Below are 27,000 nucleotides of genomic sequence, written 5' to 3' on the forward strand. Positions count from 1 at the left end.
CTGGGGTCAAAATTGGCCCCGCCCCAGGGGTCATTGATTTTCCTTATATGTGTATAGCAAAAACTTAAAAATCTTCTTTGAAAAAACCCAAATAGCTAGAGTTTAGATATTAAGCATGAAACATCTTCTAGTGAGTGTCTACAAAATTTGTTCAAATAAAAGCCCTGGGGTCAAAATTGGCCCCGCCCCAGGGGTCATAGATTTTCCTTATATGTGTATAGCAAAAACTTAAAAATCTTCTTTGAAAAAACCCAAATAGCTAGAGTTTAGATATTCAGCATGAAACATCTTCTAGTGAGTGTCTACAAAGTTTGTTCAAATAAAAGCCCTGGGGTCAAAACTTGCCCCGCCCCAGGGGTGTCATTGTTTTTAACTATAATGTGTATAGTAAAAACTTACAAAATCTTCTTTGAAAAAACCCAATGAGCTAGAGCTTAGATGTTTAGCATGAAACATCTTCTTATGGGTGTCTACCAAGTTTGTTCAAAATAAAGCCCTTGTGTTAAAATTGGCCCTGCGGGGGGGAAGATCATTGTTTTTCATCATATGTGTGTAGTAAAAACTTAACATGAAACATCTTCTAATGGGTGTCTTCCAAGTTTGTTAAAATAAAAGCCCTGGGGTTTAAACTGGCCCCGCTCCGGGGGCCTATATACAGGTGAGCGACCTCAGGGCCATCATGGCCCTCTTGTATATTATATATGTAGGAAAAACTTTAAAAAATTGGTTTTCTCCATCACACCGCTGGAGCTTAGATAGTTTGTGTGGTCTATTGTATAGTAGAGCACTGTCTAGTGACATACTTTGGTTATTGTCGTACAGCTATCTGATATATACTGTCATTGATTTTTTTCTGACTAGGTGCTATAACATTAAAATTTGCACCAATACCTCAATTTAAAATGTCATTTAAGTTTAGTTTAAATTGACCTACTTTTTGTAATTTTGGCTTTGAAATTTGAAACATTAACGCATCATTATTTGCAGAATTAAACTGTGATATATATGTTGACCTAATTTTTAATGTGTAAAATAGTAAATTTTCTGGCATGACTCTTTACTGGAAACATAGTAAAGGTATTATTGTGAATGTGCCACCAGAGTTTAGGTTTCTAACTTACCTTTCCTTACATGTTTATCACTGTGTCTCAGAACTTAAGTTGTTTTTTTTTGTCAGATTCTAGCACAAGCCTAGCATCATTATCTCTGCTAGATGATGACACACATAATGGTAGTTACACTGGTCAGAACAATACACTAGTGCCACAGGTGGTAGATAATGAGGGCAAAGGGAGACCACTCCCAAAGAATGCAAGTTTTGTATCAACAGAAATGTCAGATGAAATTGTACTGAAACCACAATTGTCAAAAGGTAACTTATTTATACAGTTGTTATGTTTTAAATGTTACATAGAATGTATTTTATTGTAACTGTTACATACCTTATCAGATATGTTTGAACCTTTTGTGAGTGTAAATAATTAGTGGTACTTTATAAATTAAGCAAATATTTCAATCATTTTTTTTTGTATTAGAGTCAACATCACTTATTTCATATCATTACTCATCTCATGGTATAGCATGTTTTCATATTGCCATTGTTTTATTCATTTCTGCAAACAAGTCTAGGAGATCTGTTAAAATTGTGTACCTGAAACAATTGCAGATCTAAATTTTCTTCTTTGATTAACAAAATAATTTTTCGTTACATTAATAAAGATAGTTGAATATCTAACTGAAGGCAAATTATTATTGAAATGTTGTTTGAATGTTTTAAAACAGCTGATGACAGTAGTTTAGCCACCCTGGAAGTTTCTGATACAAGTTCATTGTTTGGAGACTTTGAATTTCTTGCTGACTCAAGCAGTAGTTTAGATAGTCTATCACCAGAACTAGAACTTCTCTCACAGGAGATCATTTCTAAGGGACCAGGACAGTCAGAACTTGAACTCAGGTAAATTATCTCACCATAATTCCTTTAAAAATTTGAAGGAATGGTTATAATTATAACTGTTAATTTGAATTAATGGTTATAAAAAGTTTATAATTTATCAAAGGGCTTGGGACTTGAACATTTTCTTTTCTTTTGCAATATTTTGATTGATTATCAACTAAATTTCTTCTGGTGGTGAATAGCATTGTCTATGAATCTGTTGTCCTTAATTTGTGTGAGTTCTTCTTTGATCCTTGGATAGCATAAAGAGCCTGCCATTTAAACAGTAAGAAATTTTGAAGTGTTAATTAATGTGTCTCTAATACCTTACAACAACATTTTCATCTCTTCTCAAACAAACTAAAATAAGTATGACATAATTTTTCAGAGAAAAAAAAACTGGTTATGATATTGGTGTATGTAGGTGGGCAACTGTGCAGTTCTTTTATACATGACTCCTACAATATTTCTCAGCAGGACTCATAGAATTATAGTGACCGAATGTCCTACCATATATTGTCTGGGTTTTGTGATTTGTTCAGTTTTGGCAAAATTTGACATCTTTTTTGCACTTATATAATATTGGCAGAAAACCATGTTTTGTAACAATGTCCTGTCACCTGTTAATTAATGATCAGTTTTGAGATTATATGTAAAACAAAAATTTACCATAATATTTTGCAGGTATTTGTTTCAAGTAATGTTGGAAGGAGGCTGCTTGGAGTGGGCGTTGATAATATCAATAGTGTTAAGAGATTCGTCATCTGTGATAAGGACAATCAATACTGCCAGTATGACAGACACACCTCTTGAGACCGTGGCTAGAATGAGGGAGGGGCTATCTTACCTGGAGCTGTGGTCAGATACTGAATGGTCTGATATCTTATATCTACTTTGTTTTCTTAAATGTAAAGTGTTGCTGTAAAGTTGTGTACTTTAAGTGTAGTATTTTAATTTTATGCAGTGGCAAATTCCCAAGCTTTAAAGCTTTACCCGTATTAGTTAAGGTACTTATATGCATCTACATTGGGAGTCTTCCATTTCCATTTACGTTAGCTACTAAATTATAGCACCCCTTTCATATGTCCATGCACACCTCAATGAAATGAAGCAATATTATATTATTTACTTTTTCAAGGCAATTGTCATTGTTTAAGAAAGGACTTGAACCTTGGACCAATTGGTTCAAAGACATGTGTTTTATTGTTTAACCACTGCTCTCTTTAGAAAAAATATACATACGTTTGTGAAATCTAAATGAAATATACATGTATGCTTACTTTAATATAAATTTATCTCCTACAAAATCAAAATGCCATAGTGATACATGATTAAAGCTGTAATCAATGATCTCCTCTTAGTTAAATGTTGCCATGGACTAAGAGAAATAAGTGTCATAACTTACTTTTTTATGTCTTTTGAATAATAGTGATATTGCATGGAAACCATAATAGGGAGTAGTTTCATGAATGTTTTTATCTAAGTTATAAATCTTTACCTCTGGCTTGTTTTTAAATTCAGTTTGAGCATTATTTGAGTGTATAAGACCTTCATAATTTGTTTCACAGGGTTATATAGAGATTAACATAGTACATCTGTACTGGCTTTGTCAAAAATAGGTTTATAGAAGACACTAACATTTTTTTCCAAATGTTAGTGGGTTATTAAAATTTACAAGTTGTAAACTATGAGATACATATATATTTGTCAAATGTTAGTGGGTTATTAAATTTTTAGTGCATCTAATTTTACTCAGATCATAAAGAGGAGTATTAACTGAAAAAGAATTTTACAATGTTAACATTCATACATGTATAAACTAATGTTAAGACTGTTGGTATTTAGAATAAAGAGCATGTTAGTGACAGTCACTCATTAGTTAATATCTGAGTTTCATGTGAAAAGATTATATATAAAAGTATGTCCAGGTAGCAAGGGACCTTTTCTTCTTTGAATTTCAAATTATTAGTTAGATGACTTCCTTTTTATTAAAGTTTCAGTGTTCTTGGATATATCTGTATTGAAGTATTTCCCCCCAGTTTAAAGATTCTATTTCTCTCTATGTTATACCCCACATTATATCTCCAGAACAATTTTAATAATTATCTTATGTGTCTTACTAAGAGGGTAAAACCTTAAGAAAAATGCTGTACCTTATCTCCAAATTTAAATAGAAATGGTTTCAACATTCTACATGTATTTTTAAATTTGCATCTAGGAAATAAGTTTATTTGAATTAAGGTCAAAGCATTTCCTGTAACCTTTAAAATTTACATTTGATAACATATTTACACATGTATATATGTTACAGATATAGAAGTTTATGTTACTGCTAGTGGCCGAGATTTTGGGTTTGATCAGTGCTTATCTGTTTGATATTTTTTATTTAAAAAAAACACAGCAAAGAAAAAAAAACAAACAAAAAACAAACAAAGACAAACAGTGGAATATGGAAGCATTTGTGTTTATCTAGTTTCATACATTTTTTCTTATGAATTATTTTAGCTATGTAGAAAGGAATGAGGAGATACATCGGTGTAAAATATAACTTATAGAAGCTTAAATTCTTATATTTGGATTTAAAAAATTAGTTTTTAGCTCAACTATATGAAATATATGGAGAGCTGTCCTACTCATCCAAGGTCCATGTCAAGATTTCTGATCGAAGTTTTTGTGCAGTAAAAAATATTTTACTTTAACTTCATAAGGCTTCTAAATCAAGCTTCAAATATATTTTACTTATCATCAACCACATCATGTGTTTAACAAGGTTTATAACTATATAGGCAATATTTTTAGAGTTATCTCTCCTTGAACTTAGAAGTTTTCTTATTTCTTAGTAGTTTTTTTTATTTTTTCAGGGATTTACTTCAGATTTCAATTACAAAATATATGTTTGTTATTAAAACCTATGTCATATGCCATTAGATTTGTTAGTCCAGCACCTGCATTTCCAGAATTATCTGAAATTTGAATTTAGTATTTTTTTCGTGGCCAAGTGGTGAAGGTTTTTGACTTGAAACCACATGGCTTGAGTTTAAGTTAGGTCATGGATGTGAGGCAGTACAAAATCGTGGGTGGTTCGACTCAGGTGCTTGTTTGTGCCTGAAATAATGCACTAACAGGCACCTGAGGTCTTCTTCAACAAGAAAAGCTGGAAAGTCGCCATATTTGACATTTACAGTTTAGGTGCGACTTTAACCTTAACAAAATAAAAAAAGATATAGTAAAAACATTAAAATATGATATATTTTTCAGTGTTGGATACAAGCCATTTTTACATGCAATAAGAAGTCAAATTCAAGTGCTGACCAAGATAGCAGAACAGGCTCCTCCTACACTTAAACTAAATGCAGACATAGACAGTGCCCCGGCTACAGTTGAGGAGGGAAATTTGTCTCCGGGAACCATGTCTATACATGAAGGTCAGGGTGAGGTGGACTCACCACCTGTGCAAGAACCACACAAACAGAATGAATGTGCTGTATCATGATGTAGTAAATGTTACCTGAGTGCTCTGGCATTATTAAGCTATCATTTTATATGTGTCATTAAAGTGTTACGGTACATATGTGTTACATTCTGTAAGTTATTAACATTCATAAGTGCTACAAATAGTGATTATTACTAACAACCCATGTGTAGATCAATCAAATCAACACTTAAGATGTATGTAACTAAATATGATCACATATGCCAATGTTCATATGGAGTATCAGTTTTAAAATAACATACAGTTGAAATGATAAAAAAGAATATGTAAAAAAGTTTTCCCTACAAGAACCCAGCAATTGATAGGTCAAGCACAGGGTTTTCCAAGGATCTGCCTTAGCAAGCAAAATATACTGTAAATACTAAAAGATTAAAAGTTTATCACAAAGCAGACACTGATTAACAAGTATTACATTTTTCAAATATTGTTGGAACTATCATTTATCATTTTTCCCCCTAAATGATAATGCCCCAAAATTTATTAACACTGAAGTTTGATAAACTAAGTAAAGGAAAGTTTGATGACAGAGTTCTAAAAGATACTATTTGTTGCTGGTTATTCTTAATAATGTTTTAATTGAAGAGAAAACTGAAAGATGCCTTTCTGTCTAAGAGAAATACTACATGATTTTTTGGATTTTTTTAATATTTTGAAGAATCTGTTAATGCGCTTTCTTCATTTTACTAAAACTATATATTTTGGGCATGCCAAGAAATGATCTCAATGGAAAAGAATATTTTAAGCATTCCTAAAGTCATTTAAAAGTACCCCATTTAATTAAAAAAAGACAAAAAGTTATAAAAAATTGACTGGGTAACTGGAAGAGGTCCAAAATTATCAAGAATTATTTTCATATTAGTTAATATGTAACAGAATTCATTACTTCATATTTCACACATATATATATAAATTGATTTTAAAGAATGAAAACTGTAATAAATGTGTTCTACCATTAATGCTTTCAATTTATCATTGGTGATTAGTTCTGAGTTAATAGTTGAAATGTTATATTATGTAGACAAGTCTGAAAATACTAGCTTTTGATTGGTTGATTTAAAATTGTTTATTAGGATTATCCAATGGAATGAATGTATTAATGGACTGGCTTCCTTGTTATATGATATTTAAACTACATTTGTAGTGTATCAAGACTATAACTCCACATTTTATACATGTGTCATATTATTTTATTATATACAATTATCATTAAATCACTTAGTAACAAATTAATATTTCATAAAAAATTCCTACAGGTCATGTGTTTAGTTCCATCATACAGTTCTCTGATGCACTGGTCATTCTAACTATGGCCCTGTACCCATTAAATAATGTGACTTTACTTTTTGGATCATTCTTTCAAGTAGAGGCCTGACCATTAGAGAATATTCAGAGTGGAAAAAAAGTAATTTCACTGCTACTTTGGTGCCTAAGTAAAAACAACAGAATTAACCTGGTATTAGGGTAAAATCATGGCTCTTGCCTGATGCTGTCCTCCACACTGTTCTGGGGTTGCAGAATACATGGTTAAAATTGAATAGTGTATTACGTTCAGATATTTTACAGTACATTGTTGGTTCAAGATATGTTCCAGATATTTTACTGCTTAATGTTATGTCAAATATGTTCTTTTGACATTTGTCCTATTGCAGACCTACAGTGCAACCACTCAAGAGTGGCCCTCTGTCAACCACTCAAGAGTTGCCCTCTGTCAACCACTCAAGAGTTGCCATCTGTATTTTTGCTCTCCAAATTTTACTTTTCAATTGTGCCTCTTGAATAAATTTATTATGAGATGTAAGATTTCTCTCACTTCATTATCATTAAAAAAAAACACATCTTCGATACACATATCATGAAACAAAATAGCCCCTTGTAGTCATATTATTTTATATTCCTTAAATTTGTTGATGCTAATTAAGTGTTTGACAATGCACTTATAAGTAGTAAATATTCTAGGAGTGATGGCATTCTTCTTATAGTAGATGGTAGAGTAAATGTTACATCATATGTGCCATATTATATAAATGGAATTTTTTTTCAATGTCATTTCGTTTATTCTGGTACCTTATTTCTGTAGAAAAAGTTTTGAAATTATTTAGAGATTCTGGCATCTGTACAAGATGGACGGACATCTTTTATACAATTATTCATCTAGAAAGCGAATACATAAACAATGCTCTTCTTTCTATGAGTGAAAATGTAAAATTCTGTATAATAGTTTGAAGGTAGTGTTGTCAAGTGCTTTTTTCTGTTACATGCATTGATTTATTGTTAATTAATTCATAAAACTCTTTGTGGCCGCAAAATCTTCATCTATGACTAGTGCAGACCAAGAACAGCCGGCACTTGTCTTATGTCTGATCAAAGTCTGCACATGTTTGCTATTCAGTTAGTACATATTTTGAATATTTTCTAAAAGTTATGAATGTTTTGTTCAGATTGGAAAATGGTCATGTCCATTTAAGATATTTAGCATGATGAAAAGTGTTAAAGATATTACAAAGTTTGTACAGAAATTTTGTGAATACATTTATACATGCATGTTGCATTTATATTTCTGCTATGATCTAGAAGATGTTGAGTTAAATTAGTGAAATGTTGTGTACATTGCTGTGATATGATTTTATTTATGTTTGAACCCACTTTGTTTCAGCTGCCACATTGTTGTTTTTTTTTTATATCTTTAATGAAACTGATTTAACTAACAGATGACACCTTAGTTAGTTAAAATGTTATATGTTAAACATGATTTGAGCCGCGTCACGACAAAACCAACATAGTGTGTTTGAGACCAGCATGGATCCAGACCAGCCTGCGCATCCATGCAGTCTGATCAGGATCTATGCTGTTCGCTTACCAACCATTTTACAAGTCGCAAACACACTTTGTTGGTTTTATCGTGACGGGGCTCATTTTCTGTTTCTTTTGTTGTTGTATCCAACACATATGAATATTTACTATACTTTAATGTTTGCTGGGCAAATATCTTTTTCTTAAGTACGTTAATTGCATGTATAACTTATGTGAATAGGCAAAAATACATTTGTTAATTTGTTACTGGCAGGATATTTTTGTCTTTGAAATATGTTAGATGTTTTGCCGTCTTATTTTTGCAATATTTTTGCAAACGGTTAAAATAGGTTGACCACAATGTTTCCTGTATATGGATTTTTTTATTTAGCGTGTATTTAAAGTGACTGGCACAATTTCATTTTTCAGGTTAATATAAAATGTATTGTTTAATGCCTAATAACTATATATATTTCATGCCATTATGGTTTTAAAAGACCACATCAGGGTATTGAAAGTAGACTTTTTAGCTCACCTGTCACAAAGTGACAGGGTGAGCTTTTGTGATCGCTTTTCGTCCGGCGTCCGTCCGTTGTCCGTCCGTAAACTTTTACTTTAAATGACATCTCCTCATAAACCACTAAGCCAATTTCATCCAAACTTCACAGGAATGTTCCTTTGGTGGTCACCTTTAAAAATTGTTCAAAGAATTTAATTCCATGCAGAACTCTGGTTGCCATGGCAACCGAAAGAAAAAACTTTAAATGTCTTCTTTTAAAAAACCGTAAGAGACAGAGCTTAGATATTTGGCATGAAACATCATCTAGTGAGTGTCTACCAAGTTTGTTCAAATAAAAGCCCTGGGGTCAAAATTGGCCCCGCCCCAGGGGGTCATTGATTTTCCCTATATGCATATAGTAAAAACTTAAAAAATCTTCTTTTAAAGAACCCAAAGAGCTAGAGCTAAGTTATTTAGCATGAAACATCTTCTAATGAGTGTCTACCAAGTTTGTTAAAATAAAAGCCCTGGGGTCAAAATTGGCCCCGCCCCAGGGGGTCATTGATTTTCCCTATATGCATATAGTAAAAACTTAAAAAATCTTCTTTTAAAGAACTCAAAAAGCTAGAGCTAAGATATTTAGCATGAAACATGTTCTAATGGGTGTCTACCAAGTTTGTTCAAATAAAAGCCCTGGGGTCAAAATTGGCCCCGCCCCGGGGGTCATTGATTTTCCTTATATGTGTATAGCAAAAACTGAAAAAATCTTCTTTGAAAAAACCCAAATAGCTAGAGTTTAGATATTAAGCATGAAACATCTTCTAGTGAGTGTCTACAAAGTTTGTTCAAATAAAAGCCCTGGGGTCAAAATTGGCCCCGCCCAAGGGGTTATAGATTTTCCTTATATGTGTATAGCAAAAAACTTAAAAATCTTCTTTGAAAAAACCCAAATAGCTAGAGTTTAGATATTCAGCATGAAACATCTTCAAGTGAGTGTCTACAAAGTTTGTTCAAATAAAAGCCCTGGGGTCAAAATTGGCCCCGCCCCAGGGGTCATAGATTTTCCTTATATGTGTATAGCAAAAACTTAAAAATCTTCTTTGAAAAAACCCAAATAGCTAGAGTTTAGATATTCAGCATGAAACATCTTCTAGTGAGTGTCTACAAAGTTTGTTCAAATAAAAGCCCTGGGGTCAAAACTTGCCCCGCCCCAGGGGTGTCATTGTTTTTAACTATAATGTGTATAGTAAAAACTTACAAAATCTTCGTTGAAAAAACCCAATGAGCTAGAGCTTAGATGTTTAGCATGAAACATCTTCTTATGGGTGTCTATCAAGTTTGTTCAAAATAAAGCCCTTGTGTTAAAATTGGCCCTGCCGGGGGGAAGATCATTGTTTTTCATCATATGTGTGTAGTAAAAACTTAACATGAAACATCTTCTAATGGGTGCCTTCCAAGTTTGTTAAAATAAAAGCCCTGGGGTTTAAACTGGCCCCTCTCCGGGGGCCTATATACAGGTGAGCGACCTCAGGGCCATCATGGCCCTCTTGTTGTTAAATTTTGTTTCATTTTCATAGCACATTCACCTTCATGGCTTTGGATGAATAGGAAATAGTGTCCGTTATACATATGTAATACCCTGTTAAAAGATTTCTTTTTTTTTCAATATAAAATTAAAACTTCCACTAATTGAAGTTATGGTTCAAGCTTCTTTTTGTAATCTCCTAGCATGACATAACATGGGGTCTAATAAAAAATTATATGTATATAATACTAATAAGGAATAAAATAAGCACCTGTATAATCTCCTGGATTAGACTTTGTGGTTTATTTCAGGATATTTATTACCTCAATTTTGATTATTGTACATGATGAAAATCATAATGGCCTTCAATATCTTGAATTATTAATACAACATATAAAAATCTGGTTTGAAAATATTATTTTTTTAAGCGCATTCAAACAGTGTTACATTAATTTTATACATTTTCATTGACTTGTCTCAATCTTGTTTTTACGGAGTCTTTTCTTGACACGTGACTATCATGGCATATATGTATATATTTGACATGTATTGTATATATATCATTTTGCCGAAATAGTCATTTTGGATATTCAAAATGTACTTGTATTATGTGTAAATTTGATATCATAACTAACATTAAGGTAATTATGAATTGATACATTAGATATTTTTTAGCGCGGAGGAAGGTTGTCTAGTACTGGTGTGACTCTCCAAGAACAATGGTTAGGAAACTACCCGCCTATATGACTGAAATACTGTTGGAAAAAGGCGTAAAATGAAACAAACAAACAAACATTAGATATTTAGATGTCATATAGGAGTTGTTCCTTTAATTGTCCTTAGCAATACATTGGTAAGTTTTAATTGAATTAAAGACTGACATTTCTAGAACAATGTACGAGTACCATCCACTGTAAAATGATAAGGTTCATTTCTGGGTTTTGGCAACTTGTTCCCTATCCGTTTGTCTTCGGATGTTATTGATAATAGCTGAGATGTTGCGTTTGGGGGTCTTGGTTGATTCACTGTTATAATGTAACTGGTTTACATAAAAATGACTTTTTATTTGCCCATGTAAGACATTCTGCACTTACGTCATGTATGAGGTTACTTCTGTTTCATTTTAACATCATGTTTCAAAACATAAAACCATACTGTTTGGCAATTTTGTATGTTATATAGCTTTGTCTATGAACATAACAACATCTCTATATTTATCATAGTTTCAAGACAAAAGACAACAAATGCATTGTAACACTTATAATAAAAATATTAAACAGTATTGTTGCAGTCCTAATGATGTTTTTTATGAGCGTCCAGGTACATAATTACAGATAATGTCCTAAAATTTTATGATATCTGTAGCTATTTAAGTTTTCTGTACCTGTGTACAGTATTTATTGATAGCAAACCGACATATTTAGTTATCCAAATGGTTGTATATATATTTTTTTTGGCATTTTCCTGGTACTTTTTTTTTTAAACTAGTATAGCATTTAAAGTTCAGAGCTGTCACATTGAGATTTATGCCAAAAATAAGTTTTTAAATGTAGCAAAATGTTTTGTGTTTCAGAAGCTCTTTTTGTCAGAGCTTAATGAAATAAGTTTGTTGCTGAAAATTTTAATTGAGAAGGGTATTTATTTTATACATTTTCTCATTATATATATATCAATTCACACTCATTTTAATTTGATATGTAAATAAAAACATGTCAACAATCATCTATTGTTGTAGTTGTTTTTACTTAATAGTTCAACGTATTCACCCACACACCGTATTCGTTTACTTGTATATGGAATGCAATGTAAGATTCTGAAGAAATTTACATGCGGCCTATTAAAATAGTGGTGTTGAATGTTAATTGTTTACAAGGACTAGTGACCATAATTATAAATTAGCAGGAAATATTGTAGTCTGTCTTCATTTTTACGACAAATGCACATAAATAAAGGAAGCTGTCCATACACAGTCATTTTATAACCGTTTCGTTTCGCAGAAGTTGTGGTTCGTAATTTGTAACAGTGAGTGTTTTGTCCCAAGTATATGATATTATGAACACAGAATCGCGGATTTTCCTTTGCAGTTTGTTTTGATACACATTGTGATATATATTGAAATAAATGCACCTGCATTTATGTATTTCTTGTGATGGAAATATAATCTCAATTTTGTTTATATCTCGTGATATTTATATATATTTTTTAATTTTGCTTTACTGAAACATCAAGGTCCAATTTGGGCTAAATATTTAACAAGTACGGCCTACGCATGTCCGAGTAAAGTTCAAGTGTTTAAGTCACCATACACTGGGACATTTATTGACCAGATTGAGTTTGAGCAGTGCCGTGTACAGGGTCAAAACGGACTACAATTGCTTTTCATCTTCCGGACTATTTCAAACCGGTAACAAGCCCATTCCTTACAAAGTAAAACAACTACCGACTACTACCCTAGATGTTGTCTACCTGTCAGGGCCCATGATCATTAAAGCTGTCAGCCTGATTGAACATGTCTGAACTTTCACACAACTGCTCTGTTTTATCCGTTTTAAACCGTTACCTGTTTTAAACCTGTTTTATAAACCCTCCCAAGCAAGGGTTTGACTAAATTGACAGGCTTTGTACATCCACGTGTATCCTTCTTCATTGAATGGCAACGTTTTGTCTTATTATTTTCAAGTAACAATGTAGCGCAATCTCCTGTGGACATGATAAATAATGCGCTCAATTATTGCCTAAAATAAAACGTCACTTTTTCAGTTCATTGTTATTGCTATTTTTAGTTTCTTGATCTTTGATCTCATTATAATTGTGATTTATATGTCATTTAACATGACACTTGATTGGAAATAAAAGTTATTCTATTCTATTCATCAGCGAATCACTTCGCAATGTTTTAAAGGGCGGGCGACACAGGCAAAATTTTCAATTCTTCGTTTTGAATTTTTCTCAAAATGAATAAACTAGGCAGTCAAAGGAACAAAACTTTTCTCCTTATAAAGAATAAAATGGTGGTTTACTAACTTGACCCATGTGGGTCAGGTTAGAGCGTTAAGATTTCACAATAGTTGCCACAGTGAACTCTTGAAATGTTAAAGAACAAGTCTAATGAATTCAATCATACAATATCCACAATGTCTGTTATTGTAACTTCCAGGGTTTGTTCGAGTCTCATGACTAGTTTTAAAACTACTCGGTGATTCTGTCGGTGTCTAAAGTTCGTTCAACATAATTATATAGATACATTTACGCGCCAAACCCATAATATATAGAATTTATACAGAAATACATGCTGGAACCTTTAAAAATGTCATTTTAACGTAATTTGAGTACATAAGATAATTTTGGTATTTTGTCATTAATTTGCCTCAGTATCCCTAAAGGACTTGTTTTCCTGTGATGACGCTGTTTAATGTTCTAAGGACCCCGTGAGGATTTTACCGACACAATACAAAAACAACAACAACAAACACATTAATTTCCTACATGTATTAGCTTCAAACATCAAAATGACAAATGTTAAATATCTACAATTTATTTTGATTATGCTATTCAAACACACGTTTAGCCTCTGGTTTATGCATGTATACATGAAGTCAAGTAAATTCTTCATATTATAAATACTTCTTATTTACAAATCATGGAAATAAAACACTTGAAAGAAGTCATTTAATATTCTGATACAGACAGAAATTAATAATAATAATATTATGAAAAATTAGAATTTTTCATTATATTATGCTGGTTTACACGTACAATGCACAAAAATAAGTATAAACTAAACATACAATTTTATTTGCAATATCTCATTCACGAGGTGTCACAAATAAACTGAACCACACAGCAATGTCAAAATCTTAACTTGCCGGTGCAGACCAACGGCGGTAACTGTTTACAGCGGTAACGCGTTAACCGGGAGTCGATAATTGCCGCCAGTGACGATTCTTTTTTTTTCTTGCAGATTACATATTAATTACAGTTTATAATTAAGAAACTGCTTAAATTGATATTTAATGTAGTTTCTATTTCTTATAGTTTTTTTTTAGAAGCGGATGATATATATATATATTTTAACTTTATTTCGAAGGAATGCACGCAACTCATTCATCAAGGTAATGAAATGAGGAGGTTTGATGAATGACATTTTCCAGCACCCGTGCAAAACCTGATAGGCAGTTTTTTTTATAATACTGCACGTTTGTAACGTCGCTTTTCATTGGATAATCATGACGTTTATATAGTTTAAATACACGGCTGCTGTCGATTCATAAAGAAATCTTACTTTTTTCTCTAAAAAATAATGCTTGCTGTATTATAAATTCGTTATAAAGATTGTTGACAGGTTATATGGCCGTATATAAACGGCTTTTTGCAATATAACCCTCGCCTAGCGGCTCGGGTTACATTTACAAACAACCGTTTATATAGGGCCATATAACCTGTCAACGATCTTTATAAATAATAATGTATACATATAATGGCAAGTTATTCTGAAATAAGTTATATTTATGTTAATAAGACTTTTTACCAGTATATTAAAAAGACACGACAAATATTTTGAACAATACAGACACATCAGTATTACTACCAATCATCATAAGAATGGAGGTATTTTATGGTTAAATCAAATAAATAGTCTTAAATAAGCATATATATATAACATATCTTTGTCCATTATTTGAATACATGTACCATACCATGTATGACCCAATGTAAGATGAATATATGAAAACCTGCGTTATTCCATTAAGTAAACTTTTATTATATCTTTAAGGCGACACTATCTTTTTTCTCCCTGGTTGTAATAGTTGAAATTTAAAATTAAAAGGAATCAGTATATTTTATATTTACAAAATGATATTCACTGTAACACAAAATCATATTGTTATGTAGTAAAACCAATTAAAGGAGCAAATGTATATGCCTCACTTTAGACTAAATATTTTGTTTGTTTGGTTGATTTTTATGCCGATTTATACATTCTGGTCATTTATCGGAAACGTTTTTTTCCTGGATAACTATCCAGTAATTACCAATTTCAATTCAATTCAATATATATTTATTAACATATTTAAATGTTCTTTACCGCATGTACAAACATATATAATTACCAAATACAAATTAGTACGATTTCTTACAAATGACCATTATACTCATTGTCCGAAGACAATTATCACGGAGAATTTCCGCCTCCGTCGGGCGACCACGGAAAATTTAATTCCGGTGCTCTCCGTATTGCCCTAAGCAGGTAGAAAAATATATTGAATTAAATAACATACACAATAACTTTTGGAAGTCGGGTTATAGTACAGATTTACTTTCTTAACTTAGATTAAAAATATGGTCTAAAATTTTATCAGTTCAAGTATATATCTAAGACACGAATTTATAAATAATATAGACGCTAAACCTGTTATAACAGATCATTTTTGCAATAGTCATTCCTGAGTTATATAATAAGAATTAGTTAAAGTTTCATCTAAAACGTAGACGCATTTTGCAATGTTCACAACACGTGTATGCATACAGTAAAATATATGTTGAAATGAAACGAGGTAACTCTGTTTTAAGATAGATATATGATAGAATACAAAGAATTATATACATGTAGAACATGTTTAAAACAGAACATGTTTATTACAGATTATTACATATTATATTCATACGCACACGCACATACCAACAACAGACAAATATTTTAATCTTATATCAAGAATAATAAGAAGTACAGAGCATGGGTTTTGTTAAGTGATATTTCGGTACATGATGGAAATACACAGGGAAAGTATAATGTCGGAATTTGTCTGACATTTGTATAAACTTACGGCTTTGAGCATTTGTTCGGCATTACGTAAAATAAATAATGTCCTGTAGCATAGTGACCGTGTTATGGTTTATTTTTTCCAAAATCACCTTTATGCTCTTTTGACTTTTGTAAAACATGTTGAACATGCTCTATCTGCAGCCACATGACTTGACGATCATGTTGTCTATCATCATTATATCCTGCTCTATGCTATTTGTCAGGTATATGATTTGAAGAGGTTCGTATTCAACTGGAACACAACATGCTTGCGGAACAAAATCGTCTAAAAAAAAAGTTTGTGTGTGCCAGACATTCTTTAGGAATGAATAGCTAGTACTGTTAGTCGCCTCTCTTGTTAATGGAAATCTGCATTGTCCGTCACAGTAGCCGGCATTGTATTTACGAGGGAACAACCACCAATCCAAACCGGGGAATACGTTGAGATGTACCTCCCAGTTTTTTCTCTGACAGGATTCCGAATTCACTCCTCCAGGGCGGTAGTTAAATACGCGTTCCACATGTCTTTTTTGTCTACGTAATCTATGCTCCCCATTTAATAACGGGTTATGTTGCAAGTTCTCGTATACGAGAAGTAAAGGTTCATTGTGACGCGATATCCTGATCCGTTCAGTGTTTGAAATGAGTGATTTATCAATAGATATGTTGTTCGGCAATATGTCTTTAAGATCTGATATATCAAAAACGAGATAGTTGGAATACGACTGAGAAACATATTCCACACTCCCTGAAATGTAAAACAGAAAATAAATGTATTTAAAAAGAATATATAAATAGAAGATTTACTGTAAAGAGGCAAAACTATTGAAATGTCAATGAATCTCTCCCACGTGTTTTGTCCGACTTCCCAAGCAGAGCAATATTTATACTGTTTATTTAACTTTATTTTCGTGTGATATTAATGATTAAAAAAAAACAACAAAAACATTGAATGTACCTATAGCATAGTGTCTAACAGTCAACATTGGGTCACATGCAATCAATCGACATCTACTCTCTTTCTACAGTTCTTCAAATTGTTTGCTGATATATAAAATACTACTACTAATAATCTTAAATTTACTAAGACAAATATATTAAAGTACCATTTATAAACTGTTATTATAAATTGAACAACTCAGTTGTACTTTTTATATTGGATAATATCTATATACATTATGCGACTTTAAAACAAATTGTTCTTACCGTGGCTAGCACCATGTACTAATAATTTATATGTATGACCACCAGGAACTCCTTGTCTTGTTCTGTCAAGTTTTAGGGCTATTTCAACTCTCTTAACTCGGCTGTTCCAAACGTTTGTCAATTGAAATGTGACTTTGTCTTCACCACCTGGGAAAATAGATAACATATATTTAGCTAAAGATTAAAGATTTTGAAATTCCATATTGCAAGTACAAGTATATACAAGTCATGAGCGGGAAATTAAACACAGAAAATCGAAAAATTGGCACGCCGCAGCCGTGATATCTATGTATGAAGACTTGAGAATGTTGCTATAAACAACAAAAAATTCTTTTAATTACAACCTTACATTCAGTCAACCATGGTTTATTCAGCAAATTCGCATTGGAAAATGTAACACAATTAAATTTCTATTCCTCAGAGTTTCACAATTATCAAATCCTACTTTGAGTTTTTGGGTTTTTGGTTTAATTAAGGTAGACCATGGGTAATGGGCACTATAAGGAACTGTAAAATTGACAACATAGGACAGTTATATACATGTACCTTAAATGTCACCTGTATGCAAAATTTGAATGAAATTTTTCGTGTGGTTTATGAGTTATGGATATATTTCTGAACTAAAACTTTGCTATTAGAAGGGTTTTTTTTAGAAATGAGGAAACTTTAAATAATCTACAATATCATCATTATGAAAAATGTTTTCCTATTGCTCTTTGTTAAGAAACAAATAATGACATTCAGGTTACAAATTACACAATCAAAATGATTGTTTCTAAACAAAATGTTTTTCATATGTATAAAAATGTTGCCCTACCCCATCCACTTTAAACACTTATTTGACCATTTCCCTTTATAAAAGCCTTATTCAAAATATCCCTAAAATTTACCAAAATGAGGGACTGTTTTCAAAGTTTGCCTAAATTTTCTTAAATGTATATTGGTTGATCATGCGAAATATAAAATACTTTGACCGTGTAGTTTTTATTTTATTAAACTTTGAAAAATATTTGGTATCATATTTTCTATAAAATTTGGCATTATTCAGCAAATAAATACCTACAATAATTATATAACTCAAATGAAACACTTTTTTCTTCCATAAGGGATCTGAGAGATACATAAAAAATGTGAAAAAGAAAAAAAAGAAAGAAAAAAAAGTTGCCCCTTCTGGGGTTTGAACCCACGCCCCTCAATTTCATTATAGTTGACAAGTGATATTAGTCTTTTGGAATACTCTTCAAAGTGGAGGTAATGCATTACCCATGGTCTACCTTAACGACAAATATATTAAGTTCTTATTTAGTTATTGGATAATTGCTGAATTCATATGGGGAATTAAAAAAAAATCATATAACGTTTGATCTTGAAGCCTTATTCCCTGGTTTGTTGTCTATACTTAATGAGGGTTCATCCGCAACAGGCACGTAAACATTATGTGTACATGAAAAGCTTTGTATTGACACGCACCCGGTGAATGTGCACGTGTGTGTATTCATGTCCGGAAGTCATGTCAATAATATAGTTGGCAATGCAGCTGCAATCTTTGATATTTCTAAAACAACTTGACCGAAATTAAAACAGTATGACATTTTATACGTTTTGCAATGTAGCACCTGTTTCATGGCCTTATTAAACATTAAACATAAAAAAGAAATCAAGATGAGAGTTTTGAAAAAGAATTGCATTCTCAATATCAGTTAAAGCTAAATACGTCAATTCATAATCTATCTAATTATTTTAAATGAATATTAACAAGGCCTACTGCTTTTTTACCTGTCAAATATATACATGTCAGATATATTTTGTTAATCATATTTTACGAGTTTGTGAGAATCTATTTTTATTTGACATATGGTACAGATGCACTATACATTTTCTCTACACAATCAAAAGAAAAGCTCAACCAACACGGTAAATTTGGAGATGTTGCAAGTTCGGTTTGACTGCGCTTGTTCATGGGAGGCATTTGTAAATGCACGCAAAACGCCCACGACTAAGCAAAACATGAAATGTTATCTAAGAATTTTTAAAATTCTCCGGATATGTTTTTTTTTCTCCGGATATGTTCGTATTTCGATGAATGTGACACTTCATGCTATTCTATGAAAATCGGCGTGTGGTCTCCAAATAATGAACGCAGTTGCGGGAACTAAATAAAATGGAAGTTATGATAAAGTTTGCGTGTAGCAAACAGCTGAAATAATAGAAAAGGCTAAGCAAAGGACATGTGATTATTTTAAAAGGAACTAACTTATTGTCAATATTTTTAAATCGTGGACAAATGTTTGCTAGAAATCTGATCATGTGGGAACAAATATTTGGAAAAACATCTTTATTTTATCTGTGAACAGACATGATTTAGTGAGAAAATCTTTTATTATTCTGTGGGACAACTTAATTGTTGATAAAAAAATTTTTATTCGTGGAACAACTTAATTATGAATGGACAAATCTTTTTTACTTTGTGGGAAAATATTGTTACGCGATATTTCAAAGGCACAGATTATTAAAATAAATCGACTATGTCCTCTCCATGCTTCCGTACCATGCTTCCGTAAATATTGCTTGTTGAAAATGTGTCAGTGTTAAATCGTATACATATACATGCACAGTACGTTAACTGGAGTGCAGGTATTAGTTACCACGCACTCCAGAGCATGACCATTGATCGGCTCATTTTTGCTGGGGTTTACTTATTATGACGGCAGAGAAAGGGAAAGCGATAGAAATATCATATTCAGATACTCGTGGATTGGTTACTTTTTTCTCGGGTTTCATATTGTGACAGCAGGGAACGTGTTTTTATGTTTGACTATGATACAACAGAGACAGAACATCAAAACACTCGGGAATCTGATACTCGTGGGCTACGCCCCCTTGTACAAATCAGATAGCCTCGTGTTTCGATGCTCTTTCAATTACTTGTACAAAATATAGACTGCTACACGTGTACCACATTTAGGATATCATTTCTGTAAGTTGTTTGTACTGGATCATGTATTAGAGGACTTAGGTGGTAGCTTGCATTTAACCAATGGAAATGGTTAACCAAACCTCGCCTGCAACATTTTTAATTTTGTTTTTCTATGTTTTTAATTTAATACTGAGCTATTATCACACCATTTGTTAAACAGAACAACTATTAAATCGGCATTGTGAAAAAACCCTAAAAGTAAATAATTTTACGAAAAAATACTATTGCAACAGCAGTAGAAGTGTGATATTGTTGATTTATTAGGGGAAACGTGTGTCTTAAAAGGTAAATTTGAGACGACATTATAAATTATTCAAAAGAACTGTTTATAAAAGAATAAAATACCAACTTAACATTAATTTATCCAAAAACTCCCCAAGAAAACCGCCAAGGAAGAAGTACTTTCTTTTGAAAATTTAAAGAAAGAAATCTCAACAAGTTGTCAAGCTATGAGTGTTATAATTTGTATTAAACAAAGCCTCAAGCAAACGCAATGTTCATAATAAAAACTAATATCATTTAGAGCAATATTTATCGGCTATTTAACACTAGTAAAGGGTTTTGAGTGTGCATGAATTGAGTGTTTGAATAATACTTTAATAATTATATTTTGAAGAGAAGAAAATTGAAAATATTTAATGATCAATTTGCAATTGATAAATAAGTCTTTAAACGCTCCATGTTTTAACAAAGAAAACAACTTTGAAGCATAATACAATGGATCATAAGTATTACCTTTTAATCCTCGAAAACTTCTTATTTTTGGAAAGTTATCTTTATGACCAAGATCTGCTTTCTCGACGTTGTCTAATGCCGTATAAAGGTCCATCATATAATCCGACAATCTAGCACCTTGGCCACTAACATTTGACACAATGTCTTTGTCAATAAAATCTTTAATAATCTCTGCTGTATTGTTTTCTAAACCGGCATTATAGTCCGTATTATTAGAATGTTGTGACTGGCACATATTTCCACTCAGCAATAATACATTCACAATGAATAATACTATTACACTAATTGTCGTTTTTTCAGTCATGTCACTAGAGTATAGATATATTTAGCTAGCAAATAATGTAACATGTTTGGAACAAAACTAAATCTGAATTAAGTACGTAACAAAAAGTACGGTTTTTATATGAAGACCATACTTTTAAAGGTCATATGTAACATATTTTGAACAAAAGCCATAGTGCTTACTTTGTAGTATGACAACATCACGTCGACAGTATAAGGTCAATGAAAAGGCCATATCTTATTTGGGTTTTGGAATTTGAACATCTGAATGACTTTAACATGTGACTGCATCGCACGATCAGGATTTGACTATTTACATGTCATGCATAATATTTTTTTTCAAATAATAACATTAACCGGATCTACAACACCATGAATGATAGTATTAATATTATTAAAAAATAAATCGGTATCATGTAAGAAATCAGCCGCGCCATGACAAAACCAACATAATGCGTTTGCGACCAGCATGGATCCAGACCAGCCTGCGTATCCGCAAAGTCTGATCAGGATCCATGCTGTTCGCCTATAAGTAAGGGAAACTGATGGCGAACAGTATGCGCTGGCTGGTCTAGATTCATGCTGGTCGCAAACGCACTATGTTGGTTTTGTCATGACACGGCTCATTAATGTATTTTATCATTTTTTATGTCATCAATCATCAAATAAGTTATGTTGTTGGATCCTTATACTTAACAAAATATTCTTTTCGCTATTTTAATCTTTTCTTCCTTTTTTATCTTAACGTTCCTAATAGTAAGATTTAACATCCTTATTTGGATCAGCCAATCTATGATCGGCTATGCCAATTTGTTATAAATTTTCAATGATTTAAACTTTTTACACTGGTAGTCACATTTCAAACATAATGAAACACATAAGAGGCATGGGCGCTTTTGATCCAGATCCAGACATTTTACTTCTCATCGTCGGAACAAATGAATTTTCAAAAATGTCTGCAACATCAGAAGCTGTACTACAGTAGCGTAGCAGATGATATCATTCAATGTACAAGGCAATTTATGAAGTCTACTAGAGCAAGAGATATCATACTTTTCCAAATCATAATTTTAGCCAACGCAGACACTTAGTCGACATTCATTTGTTCAATTCTAAAGCTACTGCTTTTAATCAGTACCTCGCTGAAGAAGGCATCCAACACCTGTATTTATATTGTTGAAAGATGAAAGGCTTTTGGTCAATTGACAACAAATTAGCAGTTCTGTGATAGGAAGTGCTACATTTGGCTCAAGAAGGCCAGCTAAAACTGTTTACAAACATTCGGGATACGGTGGTCTTTCCCAGAAATAAATGTATGTATACAAGCTGGGACCGCTTGATCAATACAGAGTTGAACCTATATTCTCCCCTTAACTTTAACATAAATCATCCCCCTATATCTGACATATTGCTTTAAATCTTCCTTAAATAATCCGGCGGTGCCGGGGAGGGCACTCTTTTCCGGTGCCTGTGAGCTTTATTGTCATTTGCACTTAATTTCTGCTTTATAAAACATCCTACTTGATGAAAATTGAAATTTTTGACATGTTGCTTTTAGAAAATAATCACAAAATGCCTTTAAACATGTAGTTTTATTCTTTGTCAAAAAGTTTAAAATGCCATAAGATTCGATATTATATCTTTATTACACAACATTGTCCGCGGGCTTTGTTAATCTTTTGTAAAGTATAACAACAATGACCATTCAATAACGGTCTTTTTATAATCCATGCAATTTTATCACCTTTCTAGCGACTGTGCTTCAGTTCAATTTTTGATACCATACGTATAGAGATTTTGTGCTCTATTGTGTGCACATTATACATGTAATACAACTTTGATGAAGGCATAATATGCCGAAAGTACTTGGGTATTTATACTTTAGCACTGTAAAAAAGTTTATTTTCTCCCAATTTATTGTTATTCTGTTCACGTTCTTGTATCCTCCTTCTTGGGATCCAGTATTTATGAAAGGTATTTTGTAGATGTTAACATTTCACAAATATATTTACTTAAATAATTATTTCTCCCCAACATTTAGGTGTTTAAGACTAGGACCGCATTTTGCGGAGTTCTTTCATTTGTGAAGTGTTCCCATTATACAGGAACAATTGTTTTGAATTTTTATACATTTAAGTTCACAGTTAACAGCTACAAGAAGTTCTGTTTCCCCAGTATATTTTCTGGGACCGCCCCTAATCACTGCTGGTTTGAACTACCCAGAAATGGTTAAGCTGGATGTTCAAGTCCATTCAAATTAGGCAAAATTTATCATCTAAACTTTTCTTATCAATGAATTAACATAAATACATATACTGATCTTTGCATGTGATATTATGATAAGTTTATCAATTTATAATTCAGTTATATAAACGAACAGATGTTTATATTTTGAACTAAAGTTTACCAAGTGCGCGGTGTACTGAACGACACCGTGTGGTCGCAAATGAATGTTTGTTGTAAATTTGTAAAACAACACAGTTGAAAGCACGTGCAAAATAGGAATTTAGAAATAAAAAAAGGAGAAAAACGGAAGCCCAATACCACAAAATTGAAACTGAACATGAACAATAGTGAAAAGTGCTACGCCAACTAGCACCGGTTTCATTTAAACATAATGATTTTTAAACCTTGAATTCATGATGTGTACATACTATGTGGTCATATTAAATCTCATCATATACGGAATTATACCAAACCCACAAATATAAATTAAAAAATATACACAACTCAATCAAACCGAGTCTGCAATTCTCTTGTAATTTTGTTGTGATTAATGCTTCCGAGGGATCACTTTGTTTCCAGGTTTTTATCTTAAAATCTTTAACTGCAATGAATTATAAGTTTAATATGTTTCTCGAAACCACGGTAAAGTGAAAAAGATTTCGAAACATCATTTGATGTAGAAAAATATTATTGTTGATGTGCTCTAGTCATCACCGCATGTGTTTTGTCACTATGTTTCATTTTTAACAATGGATGTTGTTTCATTCAAAGTATCATTCAAAATCAAGTCTTGAGTCCGATTATTTCCTTTAAAATGTGATCGTGAGAAACATTTTACATACTTTCAATAAAATACCGGGCTATAGAGTTACTACATTATACTAGTGCTTCATTTTCATTTCATATGTCTATATAATATTTTACTTTCTTGATAGTGATACAATTGAAATTGATAATTTTTGGATTACATCATTGAAATATCTTTCTATAAATAGTGAGACCAAAGCAAACACTGTTCAGTATATTTTTGTTTTACTTTTTACCTTATACACAGTATTTAACAAGTAGATGGTGTTACTTTTTTAGCACAAAATGGAGCACATAATTATTCAATATGTTTTGATCAGGGCTTTTGTTGTGAGTGAGATTTACATACATTTTATATGTACTTTAGCCGAGTAAAACTTAAACATGCTCTTCTAATTTTGAACTTTTTACTCTCCTACATATCTCAATCAGAATACATGTCGGCTCATAAATTTTAAAGGAACGTAATACTTAAGTTCAAATATTTGATATTAACAGGCTCTTCTAAAACTCCTAACTGAATACCATCCTATATTTGACTGGACTTTAATTCATACGGTTACCTTAAAGCTTTTCTGGCGAAAGAGGACCTCAAGCGCCACTCCTCGGTGTGTTATATCAGACACGAACGAACACCTGAGAAAAACCAGCGTCCATTTTCAATCTCGACTAAGGGACAGCACAAACATAAATATAAGTTTGACCGTATACTAGCATTTTTAAACTATTTACATTTTACTTAAATCTTAATTATACAAACGAAATAGAAATTGATACATTTTCGTTTTCAATTATGACTATGCTTTGAGAACCTTGTATATATGTTTGTGACATTTAATTTTGATACATTCCCATGTTTTTATTTTCCTTCAACATCTGGATCTTGAAAAAAACTTCCAGCAGCAATGTTGTTTATTTCAATCTTCGTCTTCCGTTTTTTTTTACATTTGAGATATTGCAAAAATATTTATTATAAAAAATACATATTATACAACGTTATATTTGAACGAAAAGCAGCAGTGATGCTGCATCTGTTTCAACAGATGTACACTATCTAATTCACAACATTATTTGACTAGCACTTGATAAACTATGTTGGTATGAAATCTATGTCAACAGATATGACATGATGTTGAATGTCATATCAAGTGTAAGCGGAATTATTAGCCGGTAAATGAAGGCCACTATTCATATTGAGTTGCATCATCTATATTGATCAAATGAAAATAAATAAAACAAATATATCAAAATATTGGAACAATGTTCATGATATAAAAGAATACTTTTATTTTGAATCGGACATTGATAAGAAAAATACAAACACCATATCTCTTTCGACTGAATTATTGTGGACAAACAAGTTCAATGATGAATTACACTGTTGCAACATCCTATCTTTATAAGCTATAATCATGTAATGTTGTCGCGTTAATCACCTACATAATGAGCTACAATATATCATTCAAAGATATCTTCTTAGAAACATATCGTACTTTATGATATATTGTTAGTGAAGTTATTTATACACGCTTATATTGTTTATCAAGTAAAATACAGACATTTCCATGATAACCATATTGTAGTGTTCTAATGATTATAAAATTGCATTAACGACCCTCGGCATAATTAATTCCTTTGTGGTGATATACCATCTATCTGATAGATAGAAAATATGTCATATATCTTTTGGAACACAAAACATAACAATTTTGATAACATTTTATTCCTCCAATAATCTGAAAGTTATCCCCATAACTAAGTCATAATTTGTAATTCCATACACATTTTATGCATTCATTTATGAGATTATTGTGTTATCACCCTTTTTAATACAAAGTAGTTCCTTCTTTAATATCAAGTCATTGTCAATATTATGATAGATAACTCTGTAAGTTTAGAAATAGCTTTTATTGTATCTTGGGTTAATGTGATGAGAGAAAACGCTGATGAATGACATTAATGGATCAAGGCGATCTGACAAACACTGATAATGGATACACCATGGAGGATACACCATGGAGGATACCATAAACTATAACAAAACTTTCATACCGTTCAAAACATGCATAGATTGAAAACGTAGATTAAATGGATTTTTTCACACAATTATAGACACTTATAACAATAATTGATTTTGAGGCAATATTGTTACTTTAATGAAAAATGTGTTCATATTGTAAGGAAAACCCAAAGAAGAAAAAAACAACACCAACAACAAGCAACAATAATAACATTAAGCTATTACCATACAAAGAGAGGACCTATTTAGAATATATATATATGTTGTTATAGTAAGCTAATTTGTAACTATACAATGCAATTTCACCAATTTTGAATTTGAAGCTTTAAAATAACCTTTAAACTATTATTAAGCGTTTGTTGATTAAACATTTATAGCTTCATAATTTCTATAGCAGGGATGAAAGGTGATCCTACAGAAAATGATCGAGAAAAGATAGTAAGGAGAGTATTAAGAATTTTATTCGCGTCCTTTGTCCTACAGGTTAATGCAGTTTTCTCCTCCCATTAACGTAGTGTTTTGTCGTGAGAATAGATCTATACAATCCAATCGATTCTTTGCTCAAAATCATTATTATTGTAAGTGAAATTTAAAGAAGAACAAAGTTATCACTTTTTACAATAACACCATAATGATTGTTATGTTCAGATACTAAAGTGTTAAATTTATCGAGGTAGATGTTTTAGCAACTTTAAAGTATTATC

At 31.8% G+C, this 27,000-nt stretch overlaps 2 protein-coding genes across 3 annotated transcripts in view; one reads left to right on the forward strand and one right to left on the reverse strand.

Moving 5' to 3' along the window:
* Window positions 1-8,227, forward strand: part of LOC132723751 (guanine nucleotide exchange factor subunit RIC1-like) — a 69,452-nt gene extending 61,225 nt beyond the window's left edge. The window contains exons 30-33 of one of the 2 annotated variants that reach the window (XM_060708527.1): window positions 1,178-1,372; window positions 1,783-1,954; window positions 2,618-2,806; window positions 5,192-8,227. In XM_060708527.1, coding sequence (XP_060564510.1) covers window positions 1,178-1,372; window positions 1,783-1,954; window positions 2,618-2,806; window positions 5,192-5,426 — 791 coding nt within the window. In that variant the 3' untranslated portion in view covers window positions 5,427-8,227. The remainder of the gene's footprint in view (window positions 1-1,177; window positions 1,373-1,782; window positions 1,955-2,617; window positions 2,807-5,191) is intronic. The other variant, XM_060708528.1, reaches the window with a different exon arrangement.
* A 7,626-nt stretch (window positions 8,228-15,853) lies between these two features.
* LOC132723754 (bone morphogenetic protein 4-like) lies at window positions 15,854-21,347 on the reverse strand. The gene is made up of 3 exons (XM_060708530.1): window positions 20,962-21,347; window positions 17,250-17,396; window positions 15,854-16,791 (listed from the first exon to the last, which is right to left on the reverse strand). The coding sequence occupies exons 1-3, from the start codon at window positions 21,263-21,265 to the stop codon at window positions 16,196-16,198; spliced, it is 1,047 nt and encodes a 348-aa protein (XP_060564513.1). The 5' UTR covers window positions 21,266-21,347; the 3' UTR covers window positions 15,854-16,195.
* Between the last annotated feature and the right edge of the window lie 5,653 nt (window positions 21,348-27,000).

The sequence above is a fragment of the Ruditapes philippinarum genome, unplaced genomic scaffold (genome assembly GCF_026571515.1).
Source record: "Ruditapes philippinarum isolate M1 unplaced genomic scaffold, ASM2657151v2 ctg1121_1_1_1_1, whole genome shotgun sequence".
NCBI classification, from domain to species: Eukaryota; Metazoa; Mollusca; class Bivalvia; order Venerida; family Veneridae; genus Ruditapes; species Ruditapes philippinarum.

Coding starts and splice junctions, on each gene's coding strand:
- LOC132723754 (XM_060708530.1), bottom strand. CDS start 21,265: ATGACTGAAAAAACGACAATTAGTGTAATAGTATTATTCATTGTGAAT. Junction 17,397..20,961: donor AAGTTTTCGAGGATTAAAAG/GTAATACTTATG, acceptor CTATTTTCCCAG/GTGGTGAAGACAAAGTCACA. Junction 16,792..17,249: donor AGTACATGGTGCTAGCCACG/GTAAGAACAATT, acceptor TTTACATTTCAG/GGAGTGTGGAATATGTTTCT.